The sequence below is a fragment of the Gallus gallus genome, chromosome 1 (genome assembly GCF_016699485.2).
Source record: "Gallus gallus isolate bGalGal1 chromosome 1, bGalGal1.mat.broiler.GRCg7b, whole genome shotgun sequence".
Taxonomy (NCBI): domain Eukaryota; kingdom Metazoa; phylum Chordata; class Aves; order Galliformes; family Phasianidae; genus Gallus; species Gallus gallus.
The window spans coordinates 109,102,923-109,126,642 of NC_052532.1; the positions used below are offsets into that span (position 1 = coordinate 109,102,923).

The 23,720-nt window shown below is 46.0% G+C and overlaps 1 protein-coding gene across 1 annotated transcript; it reads right to left on the bottom strand.

Moving 5' to 3' along the window:
• Nucleotides 1-183: 183 nt before the first annotated feature.
• On the bottom strand, nucleotides 184-22,585 carry RIPK4 (receptor interacting serine/threonine kinase 4). The gene is made up of 8 exons (XM_004934565.5): nucleotides 20,865-22,585; nucleotides 14,438-14,729; nucleotides 7,066-7,214; nucleotides 6,244-6,293; nucleotides 5,008-5,166; nucleotides 3,941-4,047; nucleotides 3,194-3,446; nucleotides 184-2,417 (listed from the first exon to the last, which is right to left on the bottom strand). The coding sequence occupies exons 1-8, from the start codon at nucleotides 21,242-21,244 to the stop codon at nucleotides 1,240-1,242; spliced, it is 2,568 nt and encodes an 855-aa protein (XP_004934622.4). The 5' UTR covers nucleotides 21,245-22,585; the 3' UTR covers nucleotides 184-1,239.
• Nucleotides 22,586-23,720: the final 1,135 nt, after the last annotated feature.

Here is a 23,720-nt window from a genome sequence, read left to right on the forward strand (position 1 = left end):
CCTATGTGTAGCCACAAACAGTCTCTCAAGCAGCAGCAAGAACCAACCCTTTGTTTTTTTAATTCATTCAGCCACCACTGCTTCCATCACCCACGGGAGGAGCAGCTTTGCTCTCAGGGAGGCAGATACCTTTGATTTGCTTCAAGATGGGAAAGAAAACCAACATGACAAAGTACAGGCAGATATGGAACACAGTATTTTATTAATAATGTGCCACTTTGGAACTTTTACAAGAGTGAAATTAAAAGGTGTATTAAAACATACCCACTCTAAACAATCTATTTTCTTCAGTAGAAAAAAAGCATACAACAGGTAGAAATACTATATACACAGTATATCAATCTAGGCAACACACAGTTCATTCTCCCAGGACATGTACTGTGGCATGGCTGGTATGGATCTCTAACATGTCCCTACAAACATCATTTTTAGATGTCAGTTAGAATATACCATCCAGTTACAGTCCAGTATGATTTTTTTTGTTGTTGTCTGGCTTTTTAAGGGAAACCACTAAGAACATAGTTCAGCTTACTGATCTTAAAACGCATAGAAGATGGTACTGCATATGAAGAGATCAGTGTTAAGCTTTTACTTCTGCTCACGTAATTTTGGGATCCTTGTCAAGTCATCTTGATTACATGGAAAACTGTAATCAGTGTATCTCCATTAAACAGGATACCTTCTGAAAATGAAACTTAGCCAGGGTTTATGATTAACAGTATCTTGTATAGCTCTTTCTTCATCTCTTGCGTTCATTTCCAGCAGATTTGTGTTGGGTTTATCTTACTTTGGAGGCTTCGAGCCCAAAATACAGATCATTGCAATAAACCAGGAACATAATCCATCCTTTTTCTGAGGAAAATCAGAATATTAGTTCTTAAATTAGTTTTTTCAAAAAAAAAAAAAAAAAAGGCAGGGGGAACCCACAAGTTGAATCCTACTCTCACAAAATCTGTGGGAGGGGAATATCACTATACAGGTGGGGCAGGCACACGCAGAGTGGATGATCCAGACCACAGTGTGGTGGGCTCCAGCTCTTAACCTTGCATTTGGCTTTAGTCCATGCGCTCCCTCTCTCACAACCTCAGACATGAGTAGCTCCTTGCTGGCCACCCCTCAGTCCATCTGCTGACGCTGCTGGTGAGCAGGTCACTGCACAGCTGGACAAGGCTCTCGTGAATCAAGTTCCAGCAACCTTCTCACACCAGGCAGAAAGATAGCAAGTACTGTACCTTTTGATTAAGTCTCACTTAACAACACAGTAACTGAGCTATTGCTGCTCTGCTGAGTGAGCCGGAGCAGGGTCTGAAATGTGGGTCTTTGCAGGTCAGTGAGTGCCCCATGCTTTAGAAGAACCTCAACTGTTTTTGTGTGCCCTCCTCTTGCAGCCAGATGAAAAGCTGTCAACCCCTCGTCGTCAGAAACATTGATGTTTCCTGAACTGACAAGTTCTTCTACTACTTCAGAGTGCCCATTTTCTGCAGCAAGATGCAACGCTGTCCTATTTAATGGGCCTCTGGCAAGAACGTTGGCCCCTTCATCCGTCAGCAGCTTTGTTGTTGCTAAGTGGCCGCTGCGAGATGCCAAGTGCAGAGCAGTACATCCTTCCACTGTTACTGCCTCAATGTCTGCACCATGTTTAAGGAGCAGCCTGGATGTGCTTGTGTGGCCAGTTTCAGCAGCTATGTGGAGAGCAGTCTGCGAGAGCGCATTCGGTACGTTGACATCTGACTCCAGGTCTATGAGAAGGCGAGCGACACGGTAGTGACCTCGCTGAGCAGCCAAGTGTAGCGAGGTCCTTCCATCCACGGTCTGCACATTTACATTTGCACCTGGCTGTTTGGCCAGAAGCTTTACGATGGGAAGATGACCTTGCCAGGCAGCATAGTGCAGAGGCACCCAGTCATCCTTTCCTTTGATATTCACATTAACGCCTCTCCTCAGCAGAATCCGCACAATATTCTCTTGGCCATACTGACAGGCTATGTGGATGGGGGCTCTGCCTTCAAAATCTACCTCGTTCAAGGATGCATTCTTATCAAGCAGCATTTTGGTGCTGAAGTCATCCCCATTTTGGGCAGCAAAGTGAAGAGCAGTCCACTGATCCTCATCTTTGGCATTAACATTGATTTTCCTTGCCATGAGCAGCTCCACAATGCTTTTGATTTTCTTCTCAATGGCTATGTGAAGAGGGGTGGATCCTTTCTTGTTGGTGAGGTTTGGGTTAGCATTGTAAAGGAGGAGCCATTTGACACATTCTTCTTGACCAGCCTCAACAGCTAAGTGCAAAAGACTGGAGTTCCCATCTAAAACAATATCAACGTCTTGAGGCTGGAGGATCTTCATCAGCTTGCTTGTGTCTCCAGCTAAAATGGCCTCTGTTAGCTTCCTTTTCTGTATGTCTGTAGTACCTATATCTAGATGGAAGAAAAAGAACATCACAATGCTGATACTTGACAACCCTTACTCATCCCTGGCTAGCACAGCTGGTGGCTTCAGTAGTTCTTCTGACTGCAAAAAATGCCTCCCCCTCCTACTGCCGTACCTGCAGAAGTTTCAGAGCCAGTTTACATCACAGTTGGAGCCCACACTTCCTCTTATTCTGTCTCCAATGAAACTAAGAACAAAGGAAGCTGCAGTTTGTTTCCCTACACTTATCATGCTTTGCCAAAGTGGAAAATAGATGCCTGTTTTATGCAGTACATATTGAAAAGGGAGGGGCTCACTGGGGGTGGGGGGTGTCTTTATTACAGTGTTCCCGGGGCTGCTGAGAGAACTGCTTGAATCTTCTCAAAAGACAGGTGCTCAGTCTTGGGCTTAGTACTAACTGCAAAAGCTACAAGCTCCTGTACTGGCACTGGCTTTAGTCCCACTCTGACCAGGACACTAGACAAGGTGATCTCCTTTCCAATCAACATTTCCATGAGTAATTCTGTAATTGCTTTGATGGGAATTCAGGTACCTTCTTTTCCAAAGTAAATTAAACGTATTGTTTCTCATTATATCATGCTTGGGAATCTCTTCATATGTTTTTTTTTTTTTAAACAGCTGCCTCCAGCACACAAATTTGCAGTTATGACAGCAGGACACGTTATTCTTTACATGGTCACTCTCCAACCCATAAGCTCCCACGCTCCAGTCCAAACAACTACAGAAGGAGAAAAACCAACAACGAAAAACCCCTGACCATTACCTGAACTCTCTCTTTCAAAGGAAAGGGAAAGGGAGCCTCTGGATGAAAAAGCTGAATCTACAGATGAAACTCCTGAAAGCCGCTTGTCGCTGGCAGCAAGTTTGGATTCAGAAGAGCTGCGGCTGAGATCCTCAGGGCCTTCCATAGTCTGTGAAATCCCTGAATCCAGCTGGGACAACAATTCTGACAGACTGTAATCCTTATCTGATGCCAGAACAGGCTCCTGCTTCGGCTGGGATAATGCAGACATCCCCTTCAAGAGAAACACACAAGCATTACAGAAAGGTGAGTAAGGAAAACTGAGTATGACCCCTCTATGAGAGGAAGTCTAATTCTGTTAGCTTGCAGGTAGCTTTAAGCACTGTTCTTATTAAATGAAATCTGTCCAAAGCACCTGGTTTGTTGTTTTTTTGTTTGTTTGCTTTTAAGATCAGACACACCCACATAGTTCCAGCCCTTATTTTCTAACTGTCTTGCTGTCCCTCAGCAGTCTAAAGATTATTGGAACTCAGGTTTTGTGCAGGGGTTTTCCTGGGCTCGCCTATGCATCTGCTGTTGCTTCTGCAGTCCAGTCCTTCAGCAAGACCCACCTCCACCAGGCAAGGAGATGTTAAAAAGCAGCAAAGAGAAAGCTGTTTAGAAGTTAGTCACAGAGGAACCTGTTTCTGGCTAAATAAATAACTAAATAGAAAGAAAGAAAAGGAAAAAAAAAAGTGCATTTTAACATGGGACAGAAAGACAAAATACCTCAGATCGCTGCTTTGGGGAACTCTTGGTGTCCAGGTCCTCAGCTACCATTTCCTTTGTTTCATCTTCTGGTTTTTCACAAAGTGTTTCTGTTACTGAAGTAATTTCTTCGAAGAAAGAAAGAGAGGTTTTACTGTTTGGTTGGATGGTTGGTTGCTTTTCTTTGGTTTTTTAATAGGAGACTTCTCCCCAGGTGCCCTACTGCTTTTCTCTATCTTAATGGTTATGAGGTATTACAGAAGAAAGACTCCAGTTTTGGCTATTCCACCAAGCATCTCGTCCGATGGTAGAAATGTGCAGCTAAGCAAAGAGTGCATAGGACTGACTGAACAGTTTGTTTTCACATTCAGACAGGACTGATGTTACATACACAGGACTTTGAACTAGTCAGCTGTTAGCAGACTTCTGCAGTACCTCTTCCATTCATGGCCATACTTTGTTCAGGCAGAAAGAGGGGAGTGAATGGGGAGAAGAAACAAATCTCTGTCACTGATGCTAAGTGAAGCCACTTGTAGATACTATATGCTACATTCTGCTGTGCATCTGAATTCATAACAGGTGCTTTGGGCAAGTTCAACCCTTTGGCCAGAGTTGCTTTTTTTTTTTTTTTTTAAATAAACAGAAAAATGATAGTACAAATTGTTTCGTAACAAGAAGATGATTCTGTTTCTTGGCATACAGTGGTATATCTCAAGAGCCAGGGTGTTCAACGCTTTAGTGCGGTACAAAGCCCATCAACTCCAGCTTGGCATCTACACTAATACAGATGATCGGACGTGAACATAAACCACCTTCCCTTCAGGTACCAGCTAAATGGATGAACTGGTTCAGTACAGATCTTATTCCCAATATGTTTACATAAAACCGTCATGGTCTGACTTGCCCCCAGACAATCTCTTCCGCCACCAGTGAATAAGTGGCCTGTATCATTGTCTCTACCATACAATGTGCTCTATTTATCCTGTCACAAAGGTTTGCAGCGTTTACCTCAAGGATTAACAGAGTCCTGAGCAATAACGTGACTCATAGAAGAAGAAACAGGCAGCCAAGCTACGAGGAAATCTTACCTTGAAATGTTGGCCGTTCACCAGGATCATCTTGCCAACATTTTTGCATCAGTTTGATCAAGTTATTACATGAATGAGGCCTGGATTTGGAAACAGCAGGTAGCTCTGGGCGGTGGCCTTTAACTACTTTTACCATGATATGTAAAATGTTGTTTTCCTCTGTAAAGCAAAAGCACACAATTGAAGCTCTCAGCAAAAGGAAGGATTTATCTTTTGTCTAAGAGTACTAACAGTGCATTAGGCAAAAACTTGTTTTTTCACACTTTTTTTTCTTTTTTTTTTTAAGATCTAGAGCACTGTATCAACAGGGAAAAAAAAGAGAAATTGGTCTTATTCTTCCACAACACTTCCAGCAACACATTAAGATCTACTTCTCATGGGTCAGTTAATCATCAGTGAGTGACTATGTGCTCTTTCCACCCATAAAAGAGGCAGAATCAGAGAATAAAATACAAAAACACCCCACAGTTCTTTGCTACCTCTCTTAGGTTTTCTGTATCTGCTGTGTGAAAACTGAACCACAGCTTTTATATAAACCAAGTGCCTGAACTTTACATAAAGGTGAAGAAAAAACACAGCGTAGTAATGTGGCTATTGACTCTGAAGTCAACCATTGGGTTCACTAAGAGAGAAATGAGTAGTAGACTGGAACCCGCTCAAACATGTTTGCTATACTTAGGCTAGTCGCATACAAAGGAAAATAGTCATAAAGAATAAATAACTGCCTGTAGATTGGTACATTTACTGTGGGGCAGAACAAAGCTTACTCTCACAGGCAGCTTTTTTATTTTTATTTTTTTAATCTGTACCTGCAATCTACAAATAAACTCCAGAACCACTCTACAGAGAAGCTGTTTCTGAAAACAGTAGGGTTGCCTGCCAGCTGGCTTTGCCCTGCACCTTCCTTGCTGGCCGTGAACGTCTGTTAGAAGTCTGAGCAGGCCACACACTGATCTGGATCAGCACAGCAAACTCCAACAAAAGCGAAAAAAGTGCAGATGAGGACATCTCATAGCAATATAGGTTCTGCTTTTAAGATGTAGTACAAAGGAGGACTTGAAATCGTGCTTGGAATTTGAGAGCTTACATATGCCTATTGCACAAGACTGTAGGAATTTGGAGGACATGCATTATACATATCAGTTGTCTTGTGGGACTGGTGGGGAGTAAAGCGTGCATATAATTGAAAGGAAGGTAAAAGAAAATCCAGTGCAAACCACGATACGTCAAACTTACCTGCAAAAGGCTTCTTCTGCGTAAGAACTCCCCAAATCACAATGGAAAAGCTACAAATATACAACAAAAATAGTTTTAGAAAGCCTTTAAAAATAATTTTAAAAGCCTACTATTAAACAGAAGCGTAATTTATTTTGCTAAGTTCTCTTTCCTTGGCCTTTACCACTGCATGCGTTTCAGCTGAATAACACGCACAGCAAGATGCAGCCAAGAGCTATGATCTGAAAGTCTCATTTGGGCAGGGAGGAACCTGAGGCAGGGAACACAGAGACTTGCTGGAGACTGTTGATTCCTTGTTAACATTTACCGATTACTCCATAAAAACACTAACAAGATCAGAGAGCAGCAAAGAATTACTGTGGATGTCATTTAATACTAGCCTGCAACACAAGCGTACAAAAATATATTTAATTTAGAACATGACATATCTTGTAATCTACAGCTATGACTTCCTCTTCCTAACAGCCTTACTGTGAAAGAAGAACCGAAGACCTAGTGATGAAATCTACTGAAGATAGCTATGAATTGTGTCATAGACTGGAAAAGTGGGTCAGGATGTACCTTTAATGGGGGAAAATAAGGTGGGCAGCATAGCTCCCATGTCAGTTGCTAATAAATAAACATTACTTGGAACAATTGATTTCCATAAGACCAGGATCAGCTGCAGCTTGTTAAAAGCCTTCTACCCTGTAAGGACTTTGCATAAAGCAAACCAAACGTGAGCCTTTGCAAGATGAGGCTCAAACTAGAGGTAGGGTTCTCATGCTCAGTTTTTCAGGTCATTTATTCAAGCACTTTTAGGTATTTTCATGGTTAACTGACCTGTACACATCATGTTTGGTGTCAAAACACCTGTTCTTCTCCTTGATGCGCTCCGGAGGAAGGTATGCAATTGTGCCACACAAGCCGTCCATACTGAGGTCATGGGAATGTGACAAGCCATTGCACTTTGCAAGTCCAAAGTCAGAAATCTGCAGAAGATGGAGGAGAGAGAAGTGTGCACGTTACCATCAGACTTCAGAGGAGTTTACAAAACCTCTTCTGTAAGAAGAGGGAGATGTAATGCCGTGACTCAAAAAAAACCAACATAGCGAGCTACCATTCAGAAGTGCCAAGCTAAGAAAACAATGCTGGAAGCATTATGCTGTTGTAAGCTTTTCTTTAAGGTTAAGCTAAACAAAATAAAATAAAAGCAAGCAGCTTTTTGCAAGCAGCAGCATGTTAACCCATTACACGGCAAACACAACCGTCAGACAATTTAGTGCAATTTAAAACCAGTCAAAAAGTAGCTAGTGCAAACTACAGGTTAACACAATTACCGCTCTCACCCATCCCCTTTCCCTCTGTAACAGCACACTGCCAGTTACGTTGAAGCTTCTGAGCACCTGTTTGTAGACCATGGGCCCAACCAGTGCAAGACAATTGCTCTTCCAGATATTACAGCTGCACTGACCACGCCAACAAGGACTGAGCCCAACACCAGAGGCACAAAGGGCTTAAAAAACACACTAAACCCACACAGGGAATTCTTTTTGGCAATGAGCGGATACGGCAAGTTGGTGCAGTGACGCAGTGAAGGCAGCTGAAATGAACTAAACAAGTGACAGCAAGTTTAGAAAAAGGAAAACACACCTCCACTTTAATTTGAAGTGTCAAACAAATATGCATTCATTTGCTCTCAAAGGCATACCAATCATCAAGCAAACAGATAGGCAAGGAATTTTCCTTTGTCTTAATTATTTCCCACTGGTCAAAAATGCCTATTATGCTAAGTGGAAATTTCAAGACAAGTCGAGCCTTTTTGGGCCACTCAGCTTCTGCCTACGTGATAGATAAGATTTCTCCTTCACATAACTCCCCTCCACCCCAAAATGGACTTAAACATTCTTTTTATCTCAAAAATACTCCAGTTTTTCAATGACTCACTCCCTCAGCACCCCTTTGATCTTCACAGCTGCTCCTTTGAGAAAGTTCTCCCTCAAAACAACAGGCATAATTAAATATATATATATTTTTTTTTTTTAAAAAAAAAAAGGTTCCAGCTTGACACTTTCTCTCTAAAGATACCACAGGGCCAGTTGTAACATGCACCCATTATTGGAAAGGGAGAGAAGTGCAGCCTGCTCCACTCTGCTGGAGAACGGGCAGGGTACACATTGCTGTTGCTCACCAAATGGTAGGAATCTCCTGGCATGAAACAAACCAGCCCACACCGTTTCAGAAGGAACTTCTCCCAGGAAGAAAGAACTCAGGAGAGATGTTGTGTAGACATACTGTGCCCTAGCATGCAGCGATATAGAATCATAGGATCGTGTGAGTCGGGAACTCAAAAGGTCATCTGGTCCAACTGCCCTGCAATGAACAGGGACACCTACAGCTACATCAGGGTGCTCCAGAGCCCTGTCCAGCCTGACCTTGAGTGTCTCCAGGGATGGGGCATCCAGCACTTCTCTGGGCAACCTGTTCCTACCTGTATCTTAAGTCTGTATGGGAATACGGGAATGACTTGAGAGAAAGAAAGAAACGTGAAGTAATCTGGAAGAGTAGTTTCTTCTGCCAAGTTCTGGAATATAGAAAAGCAGGGAGTAGTAAAAAAACCTGTGTTTGCAAGGCAGCTACCCCGGGAAGAGCCGCACTGATGGCCCCGTTGAGTGCTGCAGGAGTTTGGGGTGCTCAGTGCTCCACACAGAACAAATGCACAATGCCAACATCGCACAAATCCTTGGTGTCAAGTTAGTAAACTCTCTAGCTTGTGCAAGCCTGAACAGATCCACCTTGGCAGAGCCACGCTATCCTTTGATTAACATGAAGCAAAGAGCTGTATACACCTCAAGAAATCCATATGGCATGCAGGCATAATTAAAGTAATACATCTTCCTCTTTGTCTAAACAATACTGGGTTTCCTACTGTGTAAGTTAAGAAAAAAAAGATGAAATGCAGACAGTGCAGTGACAGCGCTGTGTTAGGAAAGAACAATAGTTACTTTGTGTGCATCTAAAGCTACAGCTAAGACATGAGGTTTGTGCACTACCAGGTCTCACCCCAAGCCTACAAACCAAGAAACAGCTATGGCACACGGCATACAGCCTTGTCAGCCTGCCTCTACATACTGTGAAGGATTAGGCTTCATACCAAAGTAAAGGAAATTCATCTGCTGAGCAGAGCTGCCAGCATACTGAATGCTGCAGAAAGCACTGGACACAAACGTGTTATCTGCCAGGCTGAAACAAAAGAGCAAGATCCCGCAGACGGCTTTTGTGGCTTTCATTAGTTCCTTCAGGATAACTTTTCCACACAGCACAGGGTATTTAGTCATGCAGTTTCTTTTAACATCGGTGGGAACTGTGCAGTGGGTGGAAGATGCAGCCATTTTACTTATCTCTCCTGCCTTTAAGTTGCCCATCACGTGTCTCCTTCACCGGGCACCTTGCTGGCAAAGTCCCTGTGCCTTCCACCCAGTCTCTGCTATCTGCAAGCCTGTGCCCACCCCAGCAGCTGCCCCGTGCCACCATCGGGCGCTTAGTCTTCACTTTGGATGGATCCCATCACACTTCAAAAGCGCACATAATAGCAGCACGGTTTAGAGGAGACACGGAGGCGACAGCCTGCTCCATGCAAAACAGGTGGTGAAGAGGTAGGAAGAGAAGAGAAAGAAGAGCGGCCAAACCCCACAGAGGCAGCGGGATCGTTCATGTTCAGACAGCTCACCCACTCCCTGCCTCTCAAAAGACTGTGTGAGAAGAAACACGTGAGCAGTCACTGGGGAGGGGAGCTGCCCGTGCTTCCCTGCCCGTAGCCCAGCAACACCACCCTGCTCCAGATCCAAAGGGCATTTTCCACAAAACTTTTCATTTGCAGCTTGTTTTAAATTGAGAGTGCTGCACACGCAGCCTTTTAGATGTTTCCGCCTTTTGCAGACATTTCAGAGAATCATTAAGGTTGGCAGAGACCAGTAGGATCACCCTGTCCAACCATCAGCCCATCCCCACCACGCCCCCCCCAACCACATCCCTCAGTGCCGCATATTCCCGTTCTCGTCTGTGGAAAACACTCACTCACTTGCAAGGCTTTAATGCTTCAGTTGGTCACATTATCTTACGGAGCTTTTACAGAAACTATAACCTCTCCCCTCCTGTTCAGCTACAGGGGTTACTGAAGCTATTCCTAAGCAGTGCCGGGGTTCACCTCCCAGAAATAAGATTAGTGATTGGAAAGTGACTGCTACTGATAGCCCACCCTGAAGTGTGCATGCACTTCTGCATGTCATCTTCCTGCAAATAAGACTCAAGCATTCACCACAACAGACTCAGGTCAGAGTTCACCCAAAGGTTTTCTTCATCAAATAGGTAACATAAAGCGGGTCAGATTAATTTTTAATCTCTGTTGGCATATCCAGTGTTTGTCCCTGGCCAAACTCTCTGTGTGCTTGGCTACTGAGAATGCCATCACATCTGTCCTTCTAACAGGAAGCTTGAATTCCATCTCCTCATAAATCTGTTTTCTTATCTGTGATGTTTATGGTGGTTTCTTCGGAAGAGCAGAAGCCATGGTGAAACGCCCATTCTAATCCATCACAAACATGTGTGACCACAGCAGGAATGGTGTTGGTACCTCCTCTGTGCCACCGCTTGAGCACTGAGCAAGGTGAAAATCAGCTCGGTTAGCTGGGATCAAGGAGCCAGGCAACCGCCGTGCCTGGAAACCTTCATCTGGGGGTGAGGGAAACTACGAAAGGACTCAGAACACAACAAAGCCTCTTCTCATTTCTAATAACAGGAGAGCACTTGCAGCTAATAAAATGGCTGTTAACTACATCAGCTAGTCTAATAAAAGAGAGAACCTCTCTTTACCGGCCTGGCCTCCAGGTGTTACCTCTACCTATGGCACATTAAGAAGCTTTATCATCAATTTTCTGCCTGACTAAGCTTCTTCTCACTTCAAACTCTGTAAATTTTGCAGCCCTTCCCTTCAGCTGAAGGTAACTAAACACGGACAGGACACCTGTGTAGACTGGGAGCACAGCAGCAAACTTCACGCTGGTTTAAGCTGAACCGACAGTGGGGTGAAAGCCATTACAGTGAGCTTGAGCAGCACACAGCTGAGACAGCTCATCCCCGCTCAAGTTCTTTAAAACAAAACCTGAGAGATGAAAAATAACCAGTGGGATTTGCTTGTGTATGTATCTACACAGAGAGACTATATAAATACACGGCGCAAATACACACAGTTACATACATACACACACCTATACATACGTATACAAATGCACGTACATATATATACGAGCTACAAAAGCCAGACTGGGTGATAGAAGAAACAAGCTCTTATAAATAATGTTTTTACCCAGAAGTATTAAGTTGCAGGCTGACTTCGTTTTAAAAACCTGAACAAAAAGCAGCTCCCTTAAAAAGATAAAGAACCTGGAAAGTGCTAGCAGAACACCCAGGCATGGTAGCTGGCAATAAGTCAGACAGAGAGATTCCTGCGTGTGGGGGGTGTATTCCCCTGCAGATGGCCCTGGAGAAAGATCCCATTGGAACAGTGCCGGATGCTTCACCACTTCCCCAGTTCCAGCTCCCTGCTGGATTGCAAGAGACCAAGGAGCTCGGAGGAGGGATCCCGAGTTTGTACAAGGGATGGAAGGGCAGATGAACAAATTTGCTAGATGTGGTCCAGGTGAGCAAAAACTACGTATTAAGAAGTCCGTAAGCATTTGAAGGCTGCATCTATGAAGCACGGGAGGAAGAAGCAAGGCAGATCTCACTGATACAGACAGAAGCAACAGCTCAAAATTAAGGAAAAAAAAACTGCAGACTGTTGGTTGCTAGCAAAGCTTGCCAGGGTATGCAATAATCTTCCCAAGGAAATCACGCTGCTCAAGGCAGCCCAACAGGACATGGAGGGGAAGGGAGCTCCCACCTCAGACTTTTCAGGGCAGGAGGCATCCTACAGATGACAGCAAAGACTTATTCCAAATTATACATATTATACACCTACATTTAGAATCAGCAAGGAATCCCCCAACGTGAGAAAACTAATAAACACACAGCTATCTGTGTCTTGGCTCAGGCTAATCTCTCCTCTTAATTATCCTCCCAATAACCAAATTCAGTACACACACTTATGTAACAGACAGGAGACAGCTTTAAGATATGGAGGCACCCACTTGATGATAAGTTCTGTGCAACACTGCTGCATTAGTCATCATCCTCTCTTGGGGTTTTTACAGTAAGTGTTGTGCTCGTAAAAGAAGAAGGGCGTGTTTCCATTGAACTAGCAATATGGCTTTTCTAATGTACTCCACTGCAAGACTGTTTCCTGGCTCAAGGGCAAACAGCATATAAAAATCCTCCCTACCTCCAAACTCTTCTTTTGCAGTCTGCAACATCTCTGCACTCACTTTAGGATCCTATTAGGGACAGGTCACCCACTAAATTAACACTAACATTTTAAAAGTAAAAGCACTTCAATCATCACCTTCATTAGCCTTCCAGCAAGAAAATGCACATTAAATGAAGCTGCAGGGTCTGAAATTTAATTACAAGTTTCACATCACACAAAAAGAAGGTTTGGGGCCACATTTTTAAAGTGAAGGCTCCTCACAGAATATGTACATCTCTTATTTTGCATGTAGGTTTGTATGTCTGCTTTGCTACTTGGAAGACTTTCCAAGATGGCTACAGACCTGAAAGACTTCTGGCTGAAAAAGCCTGGGATTAGACCATTCTCTTCTGAGCTTAATGGAAAGGGTCTGAAGAATGTTCTCTATATATGAAACACAAAGAAGCAACAGCTTAGAGAAGTCAACAATGACCTCAGCTGAAAAAAACTTTGGTGCATTTTGTACTTTGCCCCTTCATATTACATCACCTTGAAGATATAGCTTATACAGCAAGCAGAATACTAGGCAGCATTTCAACCTCCTGAAATGGTGAAAAAAAGAAAGCCTTCATATCTTGGCTCGTGAATGAGTCAAGAATTAGGAATGTAAAAGTTATGCAAGTGAGCATAAACTTCAGATAAATAAATACTTAGCAAAGGCTTCTCAGGATATGTGTGAGAATATACTTTGAACAGCTCAGAACCTGATGTTCTGACCATAATACCAGGGATTGCCTGCAATTGCCTCGTAGCTCAGTCAGAAGATCTTCCTAAGAAGTAAACCATTACATGGCCTAGAAAAAAGCTGAGAAAGCGTCAGGTCTGATTCCACTAGGATTCTTATGGCTCCAGCCCTCTCAAGACATCGGGAAAGGTGTTTTTGTTTACTGAACACTTCACTTTTAGAGCAGTAGAGCAGGATCACAGCCATTGTGTCCGCTTTGAGGAGGACAGAAAAACAGGGAGAAGACGGATGATGGCACTGGAAGATCTATGACTACACGTGCTGAACTACATCAGCCAGGGTTAGAGTTGGGCCACTGATTTGAAATTAAAAAAAAAAATAAATCAAGAAGAAGACGTATTTCAGTCTCTTTCCACTCCAAAAGGAAGCATCAGAAAGCAGACAAAATCTCTCCAATCCAGCTGTCAAAACAGAAACTTCAACAGAGAAGGCCAACAAATCTGCCAGTTTACTCTGGAAAAGGATGCTGAAAAGAATTCTGTAGTGATACAGCCACAACAATTTCCATGAGTGACCTCTTAGTAAGCATAAGCACTCATGACAGAGCTGATTTTTTGTTGTAAATGCTCTGAACAAAAGGAAGAAGAAAATGAGTTGCCGCCAAGAAGGCTCTGCTTCTCTGGACTCCCACTGTAAATAAGATTTGGGTATTTAGCGGAGCGCACACAGCCCAGACCTAGACAAAACAAGGCTGTCACTGGGAGATGTGGTGCAAGTATAGATCATATAGATATTCACACTGCTTTGCTGTCCCCGTTTTCATCTGCCTTATGACCCTGCTGTAGGGAAATCTGTAACAGAACCCATTAGATTTGCAAAAAACAAAATTCACTACGCTAGCACTCTACTAAAATTTTAGGAGAGCTCTCAGAGGCTCCCCAACTCTACCTCCATTTATACACCAAAATGGTGCATAAATCAGTAGGCAAGATTGGGGACTGGAACGGTTATGTATTTTTCTAACTCAAAAGGAGCGCTTCTGGGTTCCTTCCAGACCTTTGGGTTTGGCAAAAGCCATGCAAGAATACGCAAAAGTGGGTTTGGGGCTCAGAGCACCCAAGGCATACCTTGACGTGGTAGTGGGCATCAAGCAGGATGTTGGCAGGCTTGAGGTCCAGGTGGAGCAGCGGAGGGGACATGCAGTGCAGGAAGTTCATGCCCACGGCTGTCTCGTGGATGATTCGGAAGCGCAATTCCCATGGGAGAGGTTCGGAAGCCAGGAGCTTTTCCAGAGATCCTGTCTCCATGTATTCCATCACCAAGCCAACTGGCTCTTTACAGATGCCATAAACAGGAAGGATGTAGCGAAATTTTGCCATTTCCATCTTCCTAGCTTCTTCCAATAACTCCATACGCTCCCTAGGTAGGAGAGAATATAAGGTGAAAGATGGACTAGCTGAAGCACAAAACACTTGAAACTGAAAAACATGTTTTGTGGTCATCACCTGACCGAATCACACTGCATGCCTCCAGCCTATATACCCCAGGAATATTTTCACATTTACTGACTTGACAGTTCACAGTTGCTGAACCACATGCAAGCTTGCACACTTCAGCAGCACAAGTCCCCCTAGCGCAAAGCCCACCTCACTACTGCAGTGTGTACACGATGGAGTTAAGAACAAGGATGATACATGTAATGCTCAGATTCACCAGTGCTGTAACTCCCTGGGCTAAAGTAATTAGCCTTTTGTGAGTCATAAGGCTGTGATCAGAAGCGAGCATGGACAGCACTGCTACAGCTGCCCTGTGCCCCAGGCTGCACAGACCCAGCACTGGCAACAAAGAGTCCCTCAGACCCAACATTTAGGGGAGAAAACTCCCTGCTGCAACCAGGTGAGTCACAGCAGAAGCCTTCTTTCCACCAAAACGTGATGTGGCACTGAGGGACGTGGGTTAGAGAGCATGGTGGTGATGTGTTGATGGTTGAACTACATGATTTTAATGGCCTTTTCCAATCTTAATGATTCTGTGATTCTAAAAATCACTTCAATACAACACTTGCCACACCACAGCCGATGCTGGCCTCCATTAGGTAACAGGGATGGCACAGGTAACGAGTACCTGTGGGTTGATTGCAGGTGGCGGCTGGCCTGACCCCACAGCATTAGTCAGGCTAAGCATGGCATCCCGGGTCAGGACCCTTAATTGCCACGGCCTTCTGCAGAGCTGTAACGCCCCAACATTATCTGTCTGCAGGCAAAGTCAAAATAGAAAGCACCCACAAAGGGGAGCTCCATGTGACAAGTCAGTCAGAAGTTTCAACACTGGCAGCGACAGGCAACACACAAAGCAGCTTGGGGTCACAGGTATCAGCACAGCACAGCAGCCATCCACCCGCTAACAGAACAGGACATGAGGTAGTCAGAGATTTAATATTCCTGGGCAGAATCTCCCATAGCCTTCCGCACACCTCCTATCTGGGCCTTGGAGGGCTGGGGACACTTGGGGATGGACAGGTGACTGCAGTGAGATTTGTGTGGGAACACTGCTAGCAAAAAGCTCTCAGTATATCCTCACAGTGATGGCAGGAGCCATCATGTGCCCTGGGGCTCCACGTGAAGGCCTACCATGATGGCAGCCCCCAGGGCAGAGGTGAGAAGGTCCTGCTTTGCCCAGCATGGGACACCTGGGTTGGCATTAGCTCTGCCTTACAGCTAACAGCTGAGGGAACTGGGCTGTTCAGTCTGGAGAAGAGGAGGCCCAGGGGAGACCTTATCACTCTCTACAACCACCTGAAAGGAGATCGAGGCAAGGTGGGGGTTGGCCTCATTGCCCAGGTAACAGCGATGGGACGAGGGGTAATGGCTTTAAGTTGTATCAGGGGAGGTTCAGGTTGGATATTAGGAGAAACTTCTCCAGAAGTGTGGCAAGGTATTGGAATAGGCTGCCCAGGGAGGTGTGGAGTCACCACCTCTGCAGGTGCTTAAGGAAAGGGTAGATGTGGTACTTAAGGATACAGTTCAGAGGGCAACATCGGTGGTAGGTGGATGATTGGACTAGATGAACTTAAGAGATCTTTTCCAGCCTCAATGATTCTATGACCCTACTAGAAACCTTGTTCAGCTGCAGCACTCTGCAGTGATCAGATATGCTGAACGTTTCTCCTCAAGAGTGGCTCTAACCTAGCAAGAAGCTGCAGACCTACTTCAGGGGCAAGACCAGGCTGAAAAATGAGTGAAGAGGGAAGCACACAATACTGGAAGGATAAAAAGATAAGAGAAATCTTTCTTCCCTATTAACCATGTCGACTCCTGCTGCACCCTACAGCGGCTTTCTTGTGAAATAATTGCCTTTGTAGACAAGTACCCAGTTTGCTCTCTGGCACTCTGGAAGGGAGCGCCTCTGAATAACACAACCAACTCCTTGCCCCCAAGCCACATGCATAGCCAGCATAATTCATCAGGCTTCAGCGAGCTGAGCTGAGCGCTGGAGTCGGAGATGTAAAACACCCGTCTGAGCCCTCCGAGGCAGAGCAGGAACCCAGCCACAGCTGGAATGGAACAGGAGCCGCTGGGCCCAGGGACAAGGGGGTTCCCTGGCTAAGGAAGCATTGCCAAAACCAGAGATCAGCTGCTAGAAATGGGGCATCTTCCTCAGCGGAGAGGGAGTCTCCACTTAAAAGAAAAACCTCCTTTTCTGTTTCAACCAGGCTCAGTTAATTAGTAAAGTTACTTACTCAACTAACAGACAAGTGTCCTAAATCTGGTTTGCTCATTTAAACAAAAATCCCACACAATTGCCATCTTCAGGCTCTTCCCAGATAAAGTCCATTTCAAAATGAAACACATGGTGATGTGGCATAGCCATTACAGTGTAGGTAGTCTAATTTTCTAACACAGCCCCACAACCTTCAGAAAACAGGAAAGAAAAAGTGGCAGAAGAAATAGCCAGAATACAACTTAATCATTAGTCAAGCAGGGAGTGCATTTGCATTAATCCTTTTAACACAAACATCTCTTTCGACAGGCAAGGCCACCTCCATCAGGACGAGATGAAAGGTCTCCACTTTTGCTTCCCGCTTGGTGCATGGATCTGCGGGCATTCAGCTCTCAGACAATCTGCCTATCACTTCAGTACACAAGTGCTAACGCTACAAGGATGCTGCAGTTATCACTGCAGTTCAGTTTTAACAGATCAAAGCACGGTTTTTATGCTGTCCAGTTACTCCTAGTGCCTAGAAGTTACTCTGCATTGCCACCAAGAAACAAACACCTCCCCCTCCAAAGAGGAAGGAAAGATCCTTGTGAGGCTTCCAAGTCAAGAGACGTAGGACTAGCCCCTGTTACAGTTTCTTATTTCATACCTACAAGGTTGAAGAGTCAGAATTATCTTCTCTAACTACTTTCGCTCCATTCCCTTTCCCCCTCCAAATATTCTAACATGATAGCAATTAAAAAGATTTGCATCCAGGACAGCTCAGCTCCCATAATTCTGGGGGTACATGCGCCTTCCCACAAAAAACATCAGGGGAGAGGGGCACGCACAGCAAGAGACCTAGCTCCAGATTCAGTGATAAGTGACACCTGTCACAGAAGACAATGACAGATCAGCTATTTTCAGAACAGTGAGAAATATTGGATAAATCACCCTGCAAGACCTCTAGCATCCCTAAAGGCAGACAGAGCTGCTGTCGCTGCGTGCCTTCGGTTCTCCAGAAGGGACAAAGGAATGGCTCCTGCGGCAACTTTCACCACAGACATTACGACTGTGCCCACACTTGTACCTACCTGATCTTTACACTCTAAAGATAACGTTCTGTGTGCAAAGACAACTTGCAGCTCATGAGGCAGTCCTTCCCACACTGCTCTCCAGTTGGGAACACAGATTACCTCTGCAAGCTGCTGGCAATGAACACTGGGTCCAGGACAACATGACACCGCTGAATTTTTCATGCACTCTTTCACCTGCATCAAGGCAGACATTTAAGAGCATACTATGACCTCTGCTGTGCCATCTACTGCTTTAACGTTTAGCCAGTAGTGTGACCTTCACACTACTGATCCTCAGGGAGGAATATGAATAAGAGAAGAAAAAACATTGGACGGTTAGCGCAGAATATACTTTGGGCTAAAAATAAGGCAGAAAATCCTTTCTTTCAGGTTAAATGGCTCTCAGACTCGTTGACAGATCTCTGCTGCACGGCCCTGGCATGACAGGATTATAGGCAAACCAGCACAGTTGGGCTCAACCTGCCTCTAAAAGGGAGCGAGGTGTGTATGAAGTTCTACCTGCACATCCAGAGACCGCCTGAATACACGCAGTCACCTCCGTCACCTGCCTAAACAGACTAACAGCAACGCATTCCTACACCCCGCTCCATTCCTGAGTTCTACTCCATTTCCAAACCCAGGCGCACGTAAGATTTTGCTCATTTTTCCCAGGCACAAAGGCACACCTTTCCACCCCCGCATCCAGCAGGCACCCTCACGGACCAGCACGCCTAGCCAGGAGTCTGCCCTGGGAACCGTTACATCACTCACACTCCTTACAGTCCATATAGTCACATCCAGCTCTAAGAAACCCACAGTGATTTCCAGGCTGTTCCCTCAGAGCTTGTCACCTTTTCTCCACACCAGATCTCCGCTCTGGCCAGCGGAGGTATGGAAAAGACTTGGCTTTCTGCCTGCAGGTCCTTGGGACAGCCCTCTCTGCTCTGTTCTTTAGCCTTGGGCTGACCCTATCCATCCTGAGAGCACCTGAAGCTGCATGTGAGAATTCCAGGTCAGGGGAAAGAAAGTGGGAGTGAGTAAAGCCTAATAAATGGGATCTGGCTAGACAGCTGGAGAGGGCTTGGATTTAAAAGTAAAAATATTTCTGGCTGTACACTCAATTTTCTTCTGCTTGAGGCCACTTCACTCTATGGTGAGATAATTGCCAGGGGAATTACTCCAAATCTCTCACTGTCTCTGCACAAACACTGCAGGAGACACTACAGAGCACTACCAACACCAAACCAGTAACAAACGGTGTTTTAATGTGGTCCCAAATACAGAAAGAAAAGCCCCTGCGCAATTCAGTTAATGTTTCCGATACCTCTGGTAGCTCTAACTCTGCTGCTTCAGACACTTCCAAGACATGGTTCCCCAAGTTAATCTCTTGGATTAACAGTCCAATTATACGGGCTTGTTTCAACTAGCTTAAAAACCTGTGAACTACATGGGGAGCGCTTTATTGTGTCTGTGCCCCCCTGCTATTTGAATATACAATTTGCAGAAACAGCCTTTTCAAAGGCTAAATACCCCCCTCCCCTCCCAAACTTCTAATTAATGCTTTCCTTAAGCACCTAAAACAGAGTCTGCAGTGAAGCAAACACACTCCTGTTTTTCCTGGATTGTCAAAATGAACCGCGTGCTGCAGGAGCCCCCCCCGCTCTCAGGTGTTCCAAAAGTCCTAAACTGTTTTAGTTCGCTGCACCTCAAGTTCACACCATTTCCTTCATACTTTCCCTCATACTCCCTTGTAACCACTGGAAGAGAGGCAGCTCTCCATTGCACACTGAGCACTGCTACGAGGGACGTGGACCTGCTGGAGAACGTCCAGAGGAGGGCCACAAAAATGATCCAAGGGATGGAACACCTCTCCTATGAGGGCAGGCTGAGAGAGCTGGGGCTGTTCGGCCTGGAGAAGAGAAGGCTCCAAGGAGAGCTGTGTCTACAGAGGGGAAGGGGACAGACTCTTTAGCAGGGTCTTGTTGTGACAGCACAAGGGGAAATGGTTTCAAACTGAAGGAGCAGATTTAGACTGGGTATAAGGAAGAAGTTTTTACGACAAGGCAGTGGCACAGGTTGTCCAGAGAGGCAGTGGATGCCCCATCCCTGGAGACACTCAAGGTCAGGCTGGACAGGGCTCTGAGCAACCTGATGTAGCTGTAGGTGTCCCTGTTCATTGCAAGGAACTGGACCAGACGGCCTTTCAGGGTGTCTCCCAACGACTTTATGACTCTGCCACCGACATTTGGTGGCATCTCCCAAAACTAATCGCTCACATTACAGTAGGTGGCAGCACGGTTCACCTCACACTGTAAAAAAAAAACCAACCCCAAACTGAATACATGTCTAAAATGATCTGTAAATAAAAAGCGCAAAAACCATTCTAACATATTCTGAAGGTGGTGGTGGTGGCCCCGCCGTGTGACAGGGCTCGGAGGAGCGTTTATAGCCCAGTCTCCCAGCGCCTGGACACTCTGGGCTACATCGCCTGCTCTGCCCGTCCAAAATAAGGTGACACCGGCGGGGCAAAACAGCAGCTCAGCTTCGCAAGCGTTTGAGCTGATGTTAAGCTCTATTACCTCCGTTAGCACGCCCAGCGTAGGCTTAGCGAAAATAAATAAATAAATGAAAACAAGAAGGATCCCTTGTTGCTCTCCGTGCCCGGTGCATACAGCCGTCCCGCCCCGTCCCCACGCCGCCTACCGAGGCGCTGCCGCCTCGCCCCCTCCCCAGCCGAGCGGAGCCGAGCCGAGCCGAGCCGAGCCGAGCCGAGCCGCCTTACTTCTCGTCCACGTGCAGGCTGGGCGAGCACTTGATGGCCAGCCAGGTCTTCCAGTGGAGGTGGCGCACCTTGTACACCTGCCCGAAGCCCCCCGAGCCGATCTTCTCCCAGCTGCCGAACTCGCTCTCCTCGAAGGTCTTCAGCAGCCCCATGGCCCACGGGGAGCCGCTCTCCCGCGCCATGCTACCCCTCGGCCGCCGCCCGGCTCCGCGCTCAGCCGCGCCGCCGCCGCCGCCTCCCGCCGGCCCAGGTGAGTCAGGTGCGCCCCGGGGGGCCGGGCCCGGCCCAGGAAGTGACGGCGTCCCGGCCCCGCCGCCATGGTGCTGGCACAGGGCGGCGCTGTGAGGGAGTTCTCGCCGTCGGTCTGTGGGCAGCGCCATCCGTCGTTTCGCTCCTCTGGGACGGGCGCGAAAGCGGTGGGCGAGAAGGCGACCTGCCTCAGCGGCCGGGAGCTGCCAGAGGTCGTAGAATCGCAGAATATCCCGAACTGGAAGCGACCGACAAGGCTCGTCGAGTCCAACTCTGGGCTCCGCACAGGACCACCCAAAGTCAAACCCTGTGACTGTGAGCAACGTCCAAATGCTCCTTGAACTCCGGCAGCTCGTGGCCGTGCCCACTGCCCCGGGAAGGGAAATGTCAATGACTCCGTTCTTTGCTTTTCCCGTAAGCAGGGCCTATTCTGAGAGCCTCACCTGGGCTGCAGCCAAAGAGAAACACTTCATCCTCACATCCTTCAGGCTGGGAGACACAGTCCCACCTGCTCCGTGCTGCAGAGCCCGGGGTCTGCCTGGGTGTGCTTGAAGCCTATGGGTTTTTTTTGTTTTGGTTTGTTTTTTTTTTGTCTCTAGGAAACTGTACTGCCAAGCATTGATGTGTCTACAGCTTTTACCTGCCCCTGGGTTGAGGGATTGCCATTAGTTCAGCTGCAGATTTCAGTGCCTGAATCCTTTTGTGCACCCAGTTGCAGGTAGAATCACAGACTCATGTGAGTTGGAAGGGATCCTTAAAGGCCATCTGGTCCAACTCCCCTGCAGTGAACAGGGACACCTACAGTTACATCACATTGCTCTGAGCCTCGCCTTGAGTGCCTCCAGGATCAGGGCATCCACCACCATTCTGGGCAACCTGTGCCACTGCCTCAACACCCTCACTGTAAAAAACTTGTTCTTATCTCCCCTCTTTCAGTTTGAAACCATTTCCCTTTGTCCCGTCACAACAGAGCCTGCTGTAGAGTCTGTGCTATTCTTTCGTACAGCTCCCCTTTAGATACTGAAAGGCTGCTCTTGGGTCTCCCCGGAGCCTTCTCTATGGTGAACAGCCCCAGCTCTCTCAGACTGTCCTCATAGGAGAGGTGCTCCATCCCTTGGATCATTTTTGTGGCCCTCCTCTGGGCATGCTCCAGCATGTCCATGTCTCTCCTGTACTGAGGACTCCCCATCTGGACACAGCACTCCAGGTGAGGTCTCACCAGCACAAAGCAGAGGGGCAGCATCACCTCCCTCGCCCTGCTGACCATATTCCTTTGGATGCAGCCCAAGTACTCCAGGACTTGGATCAAGGCATAATGACTCTTAATCTGTTGCTGAGTTACTGCAGCTGTGAGGAAGGAGTCCGCAACCTTTGGTAAGCAGCATAATCGTAAAGAGGCTATTCCTATCTGCACTGTGACCTTCATACCAAACACACGTCTAAAGGTTAATAAAGCTTGTGATTGTTTGTTATGGTGAATATCAGACTCAAGTTTATTGTTCTAGGCAGTCATTGTGTGATCGTTTAATCTGGCAAGTTAGGCAACAGATGGAGGACAATATGTTGTAAAGCTGGGATAATAGCAGTAGTCACTCTGTTGTCTTTGCAAAGCTCCATTTAGAAAGAATTTGTAGAAACGTTTAATTACTTTCAAGACAAGAGACATCTAGTCTGTTCACAGCTCTTTACTCCACATGAGCTACTTCCTGTTTAATTTAGTCTGGATTAAACTGAACACTTGCTTACTCTAAATGAGAACATTTATATATACATAAATGACAATCGAGAAATAACTGTGTGTAGAGACAAGTCCTTAGTTCCTCTGTCTGGCCACCTCCTCCTGCCTAGCATCCTAGCTTCCTCTTTCTTTTGATCTGGGTTCAGCTACAGCTGGATCCGTGTGGAGAGATGTCTGTACTCCCAGGGAGCTCTGCTTAAACTGAAGCAATCTGCAGAACAGGGACCTTGGACACTTCTTTCTGGGGGTGTGCGTGACTCAGTTCCTAGTGGCACACCAAATATTGCATTCCACTAACGATACATTACAGTTCAAACACCTATTTCACTGGTGAGATGGCAAAAACTGTAAAATAAAATAAACTGGGTAAAACCCAACTTGCAATTAGCTTGCAGTTGATTTTAAGCAATAAATTGACTGTACACCTTCCACCTGCACAGTGACTGCAGAACTAATTCAACACACAGCAGCAGCAAAGGAGAGCTCGTGAGCGAACATGAAAAGAGTTGTTCTAAGAGAATTTATATTGCTCGAGTGCTTTCATAAAGATTAGGCCTAAATAAAAGTCACATTTATGTTGCCTAGAGAGTGGCTGCTCAGCCTCAGAGGTTTTGGTTGGTGAAGTGTAGGGAGGCTGGAAAAGGGCACCAGAAGGGCGCTTCCTTTAAGAGGAAGAAGAAGATGGCAAGGGAATTCCAGAGCTGCCTGTTCCCCAGTTAAAAATAAACAGATAAATTATGCCAGTAGATAGCCAGGATGACAAAAGAGCAGTCAGTACCGGGTTTTTTGAGAACAAATCATGTGACACATCAGCCTCATGAATCTCTCTGTGGCAAAGTAACCAGCCCTGTCCATGTCCTTCTCTTCTG

Excerpts from the sequence above, each read along its gene's own strand:
- RIPK4 (XM_004934565.5), bottom strand. The coding sequence starts at position 21,244 with ATGGCGCTGCCCACAGACCGACGGCGAGAACTCCCTCACAGCGCCGCC. Across the intron at positions 14,730-20,864 it reads AGCCTGCACGTGGACGAGAA|GGAGCGTATGGAGTTATTGG; the intron begins GTAAGGCGGCTC and ends TCTCCTACCTAG. Across the intron at positions 5,167-6,243 it reads GCAGAAGAAGCCTTTTGCAG|AGGAAAACAACATTTTACAT; the intron begins GTAAGTTTGACG and ends TTTGCTTTACAG.